At 33.5% G+C, this 13,296-nt stretch overlaps 1 protein-coding gene across 4 annotated transcripts in view; it reads left to right on the forward strand.

The window, feature by feature from the left end:
• The window catches only part of KCNT2 (potassium sodium-activated channel subfamily T member 2), a 399,106-nt gene that overhangs the window by 128,803 nt on the left and 257,007 nt on the right, over positions 1 to 13,296 (forward strand). For all 4 annotated transcript variants that reach the window (XM_050782689.1, XM_050782710.1, XM_050782700.1 and 1 more), the window contains exons 5-6: positions 2,573 to 2,632; positions 12,401 to 12,475. In XM_050782689.1, coding sequence (XP_050638646.1) covers positions 2,573 to 2,632; positions 12,401 to 12,475 — 135 coding nt within the window. The remainder of the gene's footprint in view (positions 1 to 2,572; positions 2,633 to 12,400; positions 12,476 to 13,296) is intronic.

Here is a 13,296-nt window from a genome sequence, read left to right on the forward strand (position 1 = left end):
AAAGGAGTCTTTAAGAAAGGCCACAAAAATATGAAAGAGCACAACATGTCTGATTTATATTGTTGAGGTGTTCCCTAGAATCTCCGTTATTTCTTTGTTTTGTTTAGTTTTCTATTGAATTTCATGCCCAGCAAACTTTTTATAAGTTTCTGTCTCCTGTACTTCTGTTTACTTCCTACCGATCCTTTTTATTTTCTGTTACTTTTAAAAATTACAAATTAATCGGAAGAATAGAATCACCAACATCAAAAAGAATTGGAGGTTGGAAGACACTTGAGTCTGGAGGAAAGACTTTAAGACTCACTGCTTAGGAGCAATCTTTAAAATACTTTATTTATTTATTCATAAAGTTGTATACGTTTATGGGGTACAAGTGCAATGTTATTACCTAGCTATTTTGCTTAGTAGTGAAGTCTAGCCTTTTACTGTATCCATCACTCAAATAATGTGTGTTACATTCATCAAGCAATTTCTCATCAGCCACCCCCTTCCTATGTTCTCACACTTCAATTTCTTCAATATCTCTCATTCTACACCCATTCCACATTCCAGATTTTTAAGTCATGCCTTAAAAGTCTGCATATTTGTATGTGACAATGAATTAAAATATGTGTGCATTGTGATCACAACCATGAAATCAAGTTTTTTTTTTTTTTTTCTTTTTTTTTTTTTTGAGACGGAGTCTCGCTCTGTCACCCAAGCTGGAGTGCAGTGGCACAATATCGGCTCACTGCAAGCTCCACCTCCCGAGTTCATGCCATTCTACTGTCTCAGCCTCCCGAGTAGCTGGGACTACAGGCGCCCGCCACCACGCCTGGCTAATTTTTTTGTATTTTTAGTAGAGACGGGATTTCACTGTGTTACCGAGGATGGTCTCGATTTCCCGACCTTGTGATCCTCCTGCCTCGGCCTCCCAAAATGTTGGGATTACAGGCGTGAGCCACCACGCCTGGCCAAAATCAAGTTTTTACTATGTCTGAGTGTTTTATGGTTTGTTAAAGTCAAGTTGTTTTTTACATTGCCTTACTCTGACTTTTGTTGCAATATCATATTAATTTATAAATAACTCTGAAATTGTTGAAATGTTCTTTAAAATGTAGTCTTTTAATCTCTGAGCTATCCTTCAATTAAGTGTACATTTAAAATAAATTGTTTCATGAATAGCCGTATATTATCTTCCAATATATTTTGATCTACTCAAATTGCTTTTTGAAATAGTGATATTTTAAAATAACAACAGTGCTCTTTTTTAAATAGCACTTTGAGTAACATGTTAAAAATGCTCTAGAGATCATCTAATGCTATGTACTTCTACAAAAAAGCATGAGTAATTATGATTTAGCAGATTTATGGAGAAAATGAAAGAATTTGAGTTTTCTATCATAATGATGCCTGGTTACTACACATACTTCTGAACATATTTTACTTTACACTGCTAAGCATTTTGTCTGTTTTCTTATTGTTTTCATGTTTTAATATTCTTTTAAATTCAAAGATTTTATCCCAACAGAAGAAAAAATGTAATCTCCAGGGTATCTGCCATTCTCATTCAAATAGTCTTAAATCTCAAAAATCTATAAACATACATATTTACCTGAGTCACTCTTTGTTTATATTTGCTTATTAGATTCTATTTATCCATCCTAAGTTTGTAGAGTATTTAACACAGAATAATTTTATTATCTTTTCTTGTTACTTTTTGTGGCATAGTAATGTATTTTTGGTAGTTAGCAGTAGAGATGATGTATACAATAGAGAATATAGAAAAATATAGAAGCATACATAGGAAGATAGGACTAACACTTCTATCTGCACAAGGGGAATTGGTTATGAAATTCATTCAGATAAAATCTGAAAGTATTTTGAAGTGCTAGTATGGTCCATTTTATTTAGTATTCAAAGATGTAGTCTTTTTATTTTGTTTGACATGGGTGATAGGATTGAATATACCATTAAACTTGAAGAGTGTATTATTTCATTTTCTGGATTTTCTGAAGAGAAATGCTGATTTTGGTACAGATGATCATGCTTCTGGGATAGAGCGGTTATCTGTGGTGGAGAGTTATGTGTGATTTTATGTATTAGAAACACACACACATAGCTGGGCATGGTGGCTCACGCCTGTAATCCTAGCACTTAGGAAGGCTGAGGTGGGTGGATTGCTTGAGCCCAGGGGCTCGAGACCAGCCCGGACAACATTGCAAGACCCCATTTCTATTAAATTTTTTTTTTTTAAACTAAACACACACATAAAAGAACCTGTTCTTTATATATCATGTAAACTTCAGCCAGTCTATTTTAATACCACCTTTACATTTTGAATAATAAATAAAAATAGTTTATTAAGGAGTATTAGAATTTACGAAAACTAAGCTGTAGTACAGGAGACAGCAAACTCTGGCCAGCAGGCTGTCATCTGTGTATAGATGTTAAAGTTCCACCTAATAAGTCCTATTATACACCCATATATGTATACATGCACATATATTTAAATAAAATTAGTAGTATAGTCAAGAATATATATAATTTAATTGTATTGTGTTTTCTCATTAAGTTGCAATTTATCTTTCAGGTTTCAGTGGCATTGATAAGTCTGTTTGAAACAATATTACTTGGTTATCTTAGTTATAAGGTAAGTTATTTTAATTAGCAGTTTCCCACTGATAGAACACATTGGTAGTGTTTACTCAGTATTCCTTTATTTATAATTTGCACTTGAGGGTAAGGCTAACTCTTCTTGAGCCACTTTGTTTTGAGCCTCTCCAGTAGGTGATAAAAAGCTCTATTAATATGGTAATGTTTTCCTTGATGACTTACAAATGCTTTGCTACTTCCTATGGGTTTACTTACCCATTATATGCATGCATTAGTGAGGCAAGCAAACGGAATGGTTCAGCTTTATCGTATTCAACATTTTTTTTTTCCGATTTGTGCACAAAATATTGAGAAAGTAAAAACATATCTGTTAGGAATTATTTTAATAAATTATCTTATTTTTGATAAAGCTTTGTTTGGCTAACGTGATTTAACAAATATTTATTGAGCTCCTATTTAATGGAGAGCTCTATACTTCACATGATTCTCTTCTCAATGAGTTTACAATCAGGAAAAGGGGGGTTACAGCAGAACATCATACGGATAATAATAATAAAAGCAGAATATAATGGGTGCTTCCAGTGATGTCAAAAAAGTACTGTGGGGTTTTATAGAGAGAGCTCATATCATAGAATGAAAAGGAAACACTAGTCCTTGAACCTCAGTGATTTCAATAAGGCAAGATGAAAAGACAACACAATAGAGATTGATAAAATTCACAAAGGCATAAAGGAAGGACTTTACATGTAAAATTGGAGGAATAATAAATATATTTGTCTAGAATATGGGCATTGTATAGCAGCATGTATTTTTAAGTTGATGGGAGATGACTACCATAAGATTCTGTAATTGAAATTCAGTTTTAGGAATATTAGTTCAGAATCTCTATGCAGTTCAGGTCAAATAGACATTATGGTGAAGTTCACGTGCTCAGTTAAGATATGTTGCAGTATGAAAGGAAAACTGACAGTAAGATTTTGGCTGGATGAAAAGATTTGCCAGCTTTAATGAAAGATTAATTATGAAGGTAGAAGCTAAAGAAATCATCAACTGATGGGTTGAGAGAGGCGAAGAGAAGGAAATTCATAACATTCTAATAGTTTCTGAGTTTTAATGACTGGAAAATGGTAGTAAAACTAAGAAACAGTTGTATCAAGAAAAAAGTCAGATTGGGATCCACATAGATTAAATAATGGAATTAGTTCTGGAGGTGATGAATTTCAGGTACTGGTGAACACACAGATAAATAAGGTATGCAATTGAGAATGAAAAGCTGGAACTTTTGAGGGAGAGATTTATTAAGACTTGACAGTCATATTCATTATTAAGACTTCTTGATAGTAAAGGAAGCCATGAGAATCTATCATGCATGGATTAATCAACAGGGTGGAAACTAAAGCTTATGTTGATGGAGATGCTTAAATTGAGGGTTTGGGAGGAAGAACAGAACAATCAGGGAAGACAGAGAAGTTAGAAAAGTTAGCAAGTCATTGGAATGGTTGTCATAATCATTACTAATTTTTGTTAATAGCCTTTTCATCTACTCTATCAAGTGTACTCAAGGTTATGTTTTCGGGGAACTCATATCTAGCACCTCAATTTCATTCTCACTTTTTTATTATTTTTTGAGAAAAGGTCTTACACTGTCACCCAAGCTGGAGAGCAGTAGCACAATTATGGCTCACTGCACCTTCAACTCCCCCTGGGCTCAAGCAATTCTCCCTACTGTCTTGACTAGCTGAGACTATAGGTGCACACCACCACCTGGCTAATTTTTTTGTATTTTTTTGTAGAGACACGATTTTGCCTGTTGCCCAAGCTGGTCTCAAACTCCTCTGGTCAGGTGATCCTCCTCCCACCTCAGCCTCCCAAATGGCTGGGGTTACAGGCGTGAGCCACTGCGTCTGTCCCTGTCTCACTTTTTAAAACATAAGAGTTTTGAAGTTAATGTTCTTCAGACTATTATTTAATTCTAAATTTAGAACAAGAAGTTTTTACAAACACACCCTTTTTTCAGGCTCACTTTTTTTTTTCTTTTTAATTCTCATTATTGCCATCTTAAAAAAAAAAACAACACACCAATTTCTAAGGATGTCAGATTGATGAATAAGAAAGTATAAAAACAAAAGAATGACAGCTTAAAAAAATATAGGTAGATTAATTAAAATTTATGAGAAGACATAGGATGTTAGAAATGTCTGAGGAACAAAAAGTATTATATAAAAGCACATGTGCTATGTCAAGTGTGAGAAGTCTGAGAAAAGGATATTGAGTTTACAAATTAGGAGGTCATTTGCTATTGGCTTACAGTAGGTCAGCTATAATGGAATACAATTGAGTGTCAAAATTGTTAAATGGAGAATGTTGTTTGACTGGGACAGGTGCTTACTCAAAGTAGTAGGATGAAGCAAGGATGACTGCTTTCGTGATAAAAAAAAGCTGCATTGTTTAAAAAAGAGAGAAACTACAAGGCAGGAGTAAAATATTACAGGAAAGTTTGTAATAAGTAAGAAGTAAGTAAGCTGGAATAGAAACCTGAGGTTTAATGATTAGTTTTGGAAAGTCTCCATTCTCTTTGGAGAGTGCAGAAGGTGGAAAGTGGTGGATCAAGAAATAAATTAGAGCTAGGGAAGGGAAATGAAAGAACTTACACATGGTAACCACACATCCCTAAATTACCTAGAAAGTACTAAATCGGAAATAAGCAATATAGATGAAGATGCTGAAGAAAGGTCTTTTAAGGGTTTATTAGTTTATCTCCTTGTCAAAATACATGCACTATAAATATGTCCTGATTGACGAATCTGGATATTGAGTAACTAGAAAAATAAAACAAAATTAAAAAATCAAATAAATTAATATCCCAGATCTTATCTTTAATGTTCATTAATATACATGCATACATATGTACGATAAATGTCAAATGTAATATATAAATAATGGTATGCTTAAAATTTAGGTCTGCATGTTTTGGAGTAAATTAATCCTATCCCTTCCACTAGTACAGGAGTATATATAGAACTGTAACATGGCCAAAATATTAATCTACATTTGAAGATGCATTTGCTCCAACTTCTGGATAAAATGTAATATGAAATTAAGGTTGATGTTTTGCTAATAGAACTTTTAGCGCTAATTTTAAAAGCCTTTTAAAAACACGTATCCATTCAAGATAATTTTTCATTGCAATCATATGATGATGACATTTATAATCAATTATTGCTTATAATTTATAAAATTAGAGCAGAAAATTATAAGGCCTAGCGTGCAGAGCTAGATGATATATAATATTTCCATTTCAACCCTCATAAACATTAATGGCTTCGATGGAGGAAATGTAGACAGCAGTTAAGTCCAGTGTGTTACAGAGAAAACAGATAGGATAAATAGGAGTTATGTGACAGTAGAAGGATAGGTTGCTGTTAATTATGTTCTTTTTCCTTTCATAAATATAGTCTAATCTGTGAATCTCTTTGGTCCCTTCAACAGAGTGTTCAATAATTTTTTTGGAATGGGTAAACCAAGTAATTGGTAGTATTTTATGGTCTCTAAATAAGGCATGTTTTGGTAGCAGAATTTAAAACTACTTCTTCCTTCAACATAGTATTTTTTTTTTTTTTTTGAGACAGGGTTCTCACTCTGTTGCTCAAGCTGGAGTGCAGTGGCATGATTGCCTCTACCTCCTAGGCAGTATAGATCCACTTGCCTCACCTTCCTGAGTGGCTTGGGACTGCAGATGTGCACCACCACACCTGACTAATATTTGTATTTTTTTTTTTTTAAGAGATGGGATTTTGTTATGTTGCTTAGGCTGGTCTGGAACTCCTGGGCTCAAGTGATCTGGCTGCCTCCTCAGCCTCCCAAAGTGCTGGGATTATAGGCATGAGCCAACATGCCTGACTAAGTTAGATTTTTTAAAGAAAAGTACTATACAGACACACAGAAATGGATATTGTATTGCACCAGCAATTGTATCCACTGCTGATATTATTCTTTGATACTTATACTTCTGAAATAGTAATATTAATAGCAAATCCATATATAACTTTCTTGTATTTGTTTATTTATGTATATTTATAGAGAGATATATATATGCCTATATGTGTATATATTATTTTAAAAATACACTTAATACAGCATTATACAAGTACTTTATAATTCTTGAAATTAGACATTCTAAAATAAACATAACTAAATCATTAACAACTAAAATAGTTTTAACTTTCATTGAGACTGTAGGTTTTGAAAACCAGGCTATGTTAAATTGAAATTAGCTAGAACTATTAAAGTACATGTTGAGTTTAGCAGATAATGAATTAGCATCCATGACATGAACTTATTTTGTCTTCTGTCATACAGAAGTGCAGGTCTGTGCTTAAATCATCATTCCATTCATGTTTATAGCTAGTTGGCAAAACAAACATGGTAATCACCCAAAACTAAAGTTCTTATTCTTTTGTCGTCATAAATACCCTCTAATTCTTTATCAACTGCTTTCAAAATAAAGTTCTATTTATGCACACACATTCATTAAATCAAAAGGAAACAAAAACAAACTCCTGCACAATTTCCAAACCTCCACACATACAAATTCATCATACCTAGAACCTTTTTGTTAAATCTCCAGTTCTTTTTTCCATAATCACATTACAAAAAGCAACAATTTTGAAAGTTTAACACCATACTGGCTTATTTCTGGAAAAGAACAAAGAATTTAGTCCAGGACTCCTGAATACCAGATACTGTTGATTCTGCTTATCTTGCCCTGAAAATGGTAAATCTAAATATTGTTGGGTTTATATGCAGAAATACAAAATAAGACTGCCATAGCGTTACTACACTATTTTAAATTCATCCAAAGAAGACAAATTACCAACCTTGTATTAAATACTTTAAAATACAGTTATACTTAATATTTAAGAATAAAAAGTATTTACAAGATGTTCCTTGGTCTAATCTGGGCATGCAACAAATAAACTGCTGTAACTAATTTAATTTTTAAAGTGCTCTTTAGGGTTGCACAGATAGTAGTTCCAAGATTCCATGTTTCTTTATGAAAAAAATAAAAGTGTGATGCATTTTAGAAAATCGCATATTTTCCTGCATTATTATTGGTTAAAAATGATGTGTCCATGCTAAATGTAGACTAATTGGGTTGAGATTTCTTTATATTTTATTGAATTCTATCAATAAGAAGAGGAACATAGAGAGGACTGGCCACTGAGAGCAGATACAGCTACTACCCAGAAACTAAAGAAGTTACTTTTTGGAAGAAGAATAATGCTTTTTCATCTCCTTCATGAAAATAAGATGCAATGAAAATGTATTTAATATAATTTTGAAAGGCATTGTGCTTGCCTTTCAATTTTATTTCTTGGTTTTCTTACATAGTGGCATTGTATGAATGCGTGCTTTTTTTCACCATACTAGCATTTATCCTTAGGTTTTTGTGATTTAGGCTTATTGGGACTCTTTCTTGGCCAATGAAACTTGTAGATCCTTTCTATATTTATGTTTCATTAGCTATTTTTAAGAAAGATAATTTATGGATGTATCTTGTAGTTCAGAAGACAACCTGAAATCTTAGAATGAAACTCAATGCATATAACTGAAAAGAGATGCATTTATTTTTAGCAATAAATACATTGCCCCACTGTACAATTTTAGACCATGAAAATTAGTCCTCTGTGGGAAGTTCATTCATGTGTCACAAACTTACACAAACACACACATATATGCATACATGTGGTGTGAAGCAACAATCCATGGTTGACATAATGTACCAACAGTTTTTATTTAGGAGATTCAGACTGTCGAGCACTGTGCTAGGAGCAGAGCATGCAATCCTGAAATATACTTGTCCTGACCTTGACCTCACAGAGTTTAAAATGTTGTAATGTATTAAGTGTATAAATACAAACTGACCTGAAAAAAAATGACGTGAAAGAAATTGATGGAGGATCAAGAAGCCTAATGTCGGGGGACATCCTGCCTAGAGGGCATATGATGAAGGGGCAAGGAAAGCCTCTAAAAACTCAGATTTTGGTTGCGAGCTGAAAGGCAGGTATGAGTTAACTTGGCAAAGTGAAGTTGGAAAGAAAGGCAAAGCTTTTCCAAGCCTCTTGAAGAGTTATATGCAAAAGTATACATAAGTCATGTTCTAAGCAGTGAATATACTTTATATATTACATCTATGGAAGGAATGATCTTTAAGGTTGGAGATGTCAACAAGAGACAAATGAAATAGTGTCTTGTATGATATAATCACATTTTTGTCTTTGTCATGTAAGTGTCTGAATAGTTCTGAAAAGTAGGCCTGTTCTGGGGTGAAGGTGCAGGAGATAGGTAATAGTGCAGTAGATGAATTGGAATGGGGCAAGAATGAAGAGATGGTGGCTTAACAAGTCAAAAAGTGAGAACTGAGCTGAAATAAAAACTAGAAAATCTCAAGATCTATTTACAAGTTAGTAGGTCTTATTGATAAATTATAGTGTAAGTGTAACTATAGTATAATGTGAAAGGAAAATTTAAAAAGTTTCTCCAGGATTTTTGGTTTGTGCTACTGGGAGATAAGTCAGGGAGCAAGTCATAAGTTTTGCTTTAGACATACTATATGTAAAGTGCTTTTGAGGCATTGATGTGAAGCAGTGGATTAAGCAGTTGATCTGAGTCAGAATCTCAAGAGATAAAATACTGATTCGGGCTATTGATACAATACTGGAAGTCATTACTTATTTCTGCTTATTACTGATTATAAATTGAAGCTGAAACATGGATGAAATTACTTAACATGGGCATATAAACAAGAACTCTTGAATCCTTTCCTCCAGAAAATTTCAGTCGGCTCTGCAATTACAAGTTTGATCATTTCTACGTGATTACTTGAAGTATAAAGGTTTTAAACAATGCCATTCTTTCAAATGAGATCATTTGGATCCAATGGAAAGAAATGCAAATATTTAAGCTCCAAAAATAAAATAACTATATCAAAGAAAGGGAAGAGTATGTATGAAATAGCTGGGAGTATCATTTACTCATTCATGATATTAATTGAGCCCCCACAAGCATTTTAAAAAATTAGTTCACTGAAATGTTGCAGATGCTTGCCAAGGGGATTAGTATTGAAGGTGTGGAGGTGTAATATTACAGCCAGGGGGACAGATGTGGGCAGAGGTATACAAGCATAAAGTAGCCTAGCTTGTTCAGCGATGGATATAAAATTCAGCATGGATGAATCTTTGGTTGAGTTCAGGATAGGGACAGAAACATCAAAAGTACAAGCCAAGCTAGTAGCCAGAGTTTAAATTGTGAAATTTCATGCAATACAGTGATGAGTTTGGATTTTATTATGTGAGCAATGGGAATTTGGCATTGTAGAAAGATTCTTCTGGCTTTAATGTGGAAGAAAAATCAGAAACAAACTCAACCTAGACAGATAATTAAATAAGAATCATAAAAGTCTAATGTGTTATAAATGGAAATGAAGAGAAGAGAGCCATGAGAGATAAAAGGCTTTTGTTTATATGAACTAAATTATACAGTGTGCCACAGTTCATACTAATTTTGCTGGGCATTAACAGAAATATCCTTCTATATCACTAGTAGAAACTGTTCCCATAACCTTCCTTTCTTGCTACTCAGATCAGTCTCTTCCTGTGCACAATCATTGACACCAAAGAAAAATGTAAAATGAAAAGTGAAAATACAATAAAGGAAGAGTAAGGCAAAGGATAACATTCTGGAAATGATGCCATGTAAAAACTGATGAAAGAAATCATATTATTACCTACACAATTTCAAAAAAAAAAACATGGCATAACTATGACTAGTTATAACTCTTTTGTTAAATAGTCCTGATTCAGTGGTAGTAGGAAAAGACCAGTCTTTCTACACTTCTTCAAAACCATGCATCCTCTGTCTGATCCATACTAATCAGATGACATCTCAGAGAGATGCCATAGCTTTTCTGGTCTTTTTATTCATACAGCAAATCTCAGTTTAGTATTTAAGAAATCAGGATTGATATATGCAAAAATTTAAAATTCTCCTCTAAGAAAGCTTCTCCCTGTCCTCAATTCAGACCTACATGGAACAGGGAATTATCATGGGAGGCCTATCTGCTGTTTCTACTTCCTTTCTTATTTAATGCCCTGTAAGTCTAAGGAAGAACAGGGAATGAAGTGCAGTCAGTTTCTGGGTTGAAGTTGCCTGACTGGCACAGTTATTGTCTGATTTTTGGTTGTTCCGCATGTCAGACACAAGCTCTGGTTCTTTCTCCCATGTAAAGATTCTGTGGCCTATCTGGGGCCTTTGAATTTCCTGGAGGCCTCAGTGTGTCAGGCTAGCCACTAGTGCTCTGACACAGACCTTGGACTTCTCAGGTCCACCATCTGTTGAAGTCCCATTTCACCTTCAGCTACACAGTCTTATTGAGTGTAAGCCATTTTTAAATAACCATAGGTTCCATTCTTTAACGTCTATATCTGTTCCCAGAAAATAGGCACTTTGCCTTAAAATTGGAGAGATTGTGTCCTGCTCTTACCCAGTCATCTTTTTCTTTGACTTCTTCATTTTAAAAAGTTTTGGGCAGTAGCCAAATACAGTCTCCATGTTGGAGCCAAGCTAAGTGGTTTGGTTCCCTACAGCCCTTTTCACTTAACTTGAGGTGATAAGATGCACCACAGCACCTGTAGTATCTCTGTAAGGAGGCATTCTCACTGCTTCCCTTTCTTCTAACTTCCCACTCCTTTACTATTTTTATGTAGCCTGGATGAGAGTGATAAACTATGCTCACAAACCTATTACTTAATTTCTTAGTACATAGAAACAATAGCTGCTCTAAACCTTTGCTTTGGGATGTGCAAGTATGTTCCATCAATGTAGTTTTAAGCCTTTGGGGCCTTAAGGAAAATTAATAAAAAGAGTCCCAGTTTTATAGTCAGTGTTATAATGGATAATTGGAGATTACAGGGATAGCAGATTTCAAATTGCCTTTCTAATACACAGATCTCTTCATAGAAGAATAAACTGCTTTAAAGGAGTCTGTGCTCATTATCATCAGACACCAATCAAGAAAGTTTCAGTGGTGACCTATTAATGTTAGGGTCAGCTTCACGGACATGTATTTTGTGCATAATATCAGGGTCAGCATAGGGTTCCACAACCAGAAAGTCTTCATGATTAGTTGAATGTTCTAATGTTACCTTCTTGAAATTATTAATTTCTTATTAGAAGGCCTTATATTTTTCATTTTTCACTGGGTCCTGCAAATTATATACTCAGTCCTGATTAATATGTTTGTATTATGTGGGTAGGGAGATTAGTCTAGATGATTGAAAAATACCTTCCTTTAAATTGTATTAATGTGAAAGCAATTTTAATACCAATGATTGTTAACAAGAGTATGTTTCACAAACTAATATACTTGATGGTTAGTGAAATCATTATTATAGTAAGTAAAACTTCAGATTGTCACTTTTTAATTGACTCTGTAGGTTTTGTTAGTGTGTTTTATTTTTACTAGTACGTTTTCTTCCATGACATATTACTTGATAAAAAATGTTATGTGCAATATTCATGGTTTCTACAAACATTTGTTTTACTTCTTGAACTTACAAAATTGAGAGAGCACAATTACACTAAGAAAAATAATCTCTAAAAGTCATTGCTACATCTCTATACAATATTCAGTATTCTGTTAATGGAAGCATCCTTATTGCTAGAGAAATTCTAAGTGCTGTCTTTTTCCCCCTTTAATAAGATGCAGTATAATTGACTTTCATTTTTATTCATTCTTTCTTGGAAGGGAAACATCTGGGAACAGATTTTACGAATACCCTTCATCTTGGAAATAATTAATGCGGTTCCCTTCATTATCTCAGTAAGTCCTGAAAGAACCTTAAAAACACTTTTGTAATTAGACTTAAGTAAAATCTTTAAATCTAGATACTGTTAAATAATATGGTAGCTAAGATAAATGGATTTAGACTTTGATTAGAATCATGATACTAAGCAACAAGATAAAATGGACTGGATAACTGCATTGTGTAACTAAATGGAAACTAATGATTTAGTACAATAGCAAATAAAATATTTTAAAGAGCTATATGCTCTGGGGATGCCATTTGACAAATGTCATTATTGTTTAAAATTACTAGAAATTACTTATCCACTTATTGTTTATATTGTGGATTTTTTTTAAATAAGCCAATTGGAAACTTATTTACAAAAGTTTCTAATATGTTGAAAATATTTATCTGTGGTTTAGCCACAAGATTTATTAAGTCCAATTCTCTTTTTAGTGAGGAGATTGCCAAAAGTCAGACACCCAACATTTTACTTCTTTTCAAAGTGCTGTGTGTTATCAGTTCCATGATGATCCTATTCAATTACAGTCCCATAAGTATGTAACTCAACACTTTCCTGTTGCAAAATTATATTTTAATCACAATTTAATAAAGTTGTAATAATGTCTGTTGGGATTATACATTGTAACACTTTATTTGAATTTTATTTGGGAGATTTTGAAAATAAGTAGATATTACCTGGAGCTGTTGCTCTCTTCTGATAATTATTTTAATTTGAGTGATTTATCTAGAGAAGCAACTGGGACTAGATTAAATGACAGGTTAACGAAATATAATTCTAATTGAACATAGCTCCCCAACGTCACTTAAAGTGGTTTAACATAAAGAGAATAAG

The sequence above is a fragment of the Macaca thibetana genome, chromosome 1 (genome assembly GCF_024542745.1).
Source record: "Macaca thibetana thibetana isolate TM-01 chromosome 1, ASM2454274v1, whole genome shotgun sequence".
NCBI lineage: Eukaryota > Metazoa > Chordata > Mammalia > Primates > Cercopithecidae > Macaca > Macaca thibetana.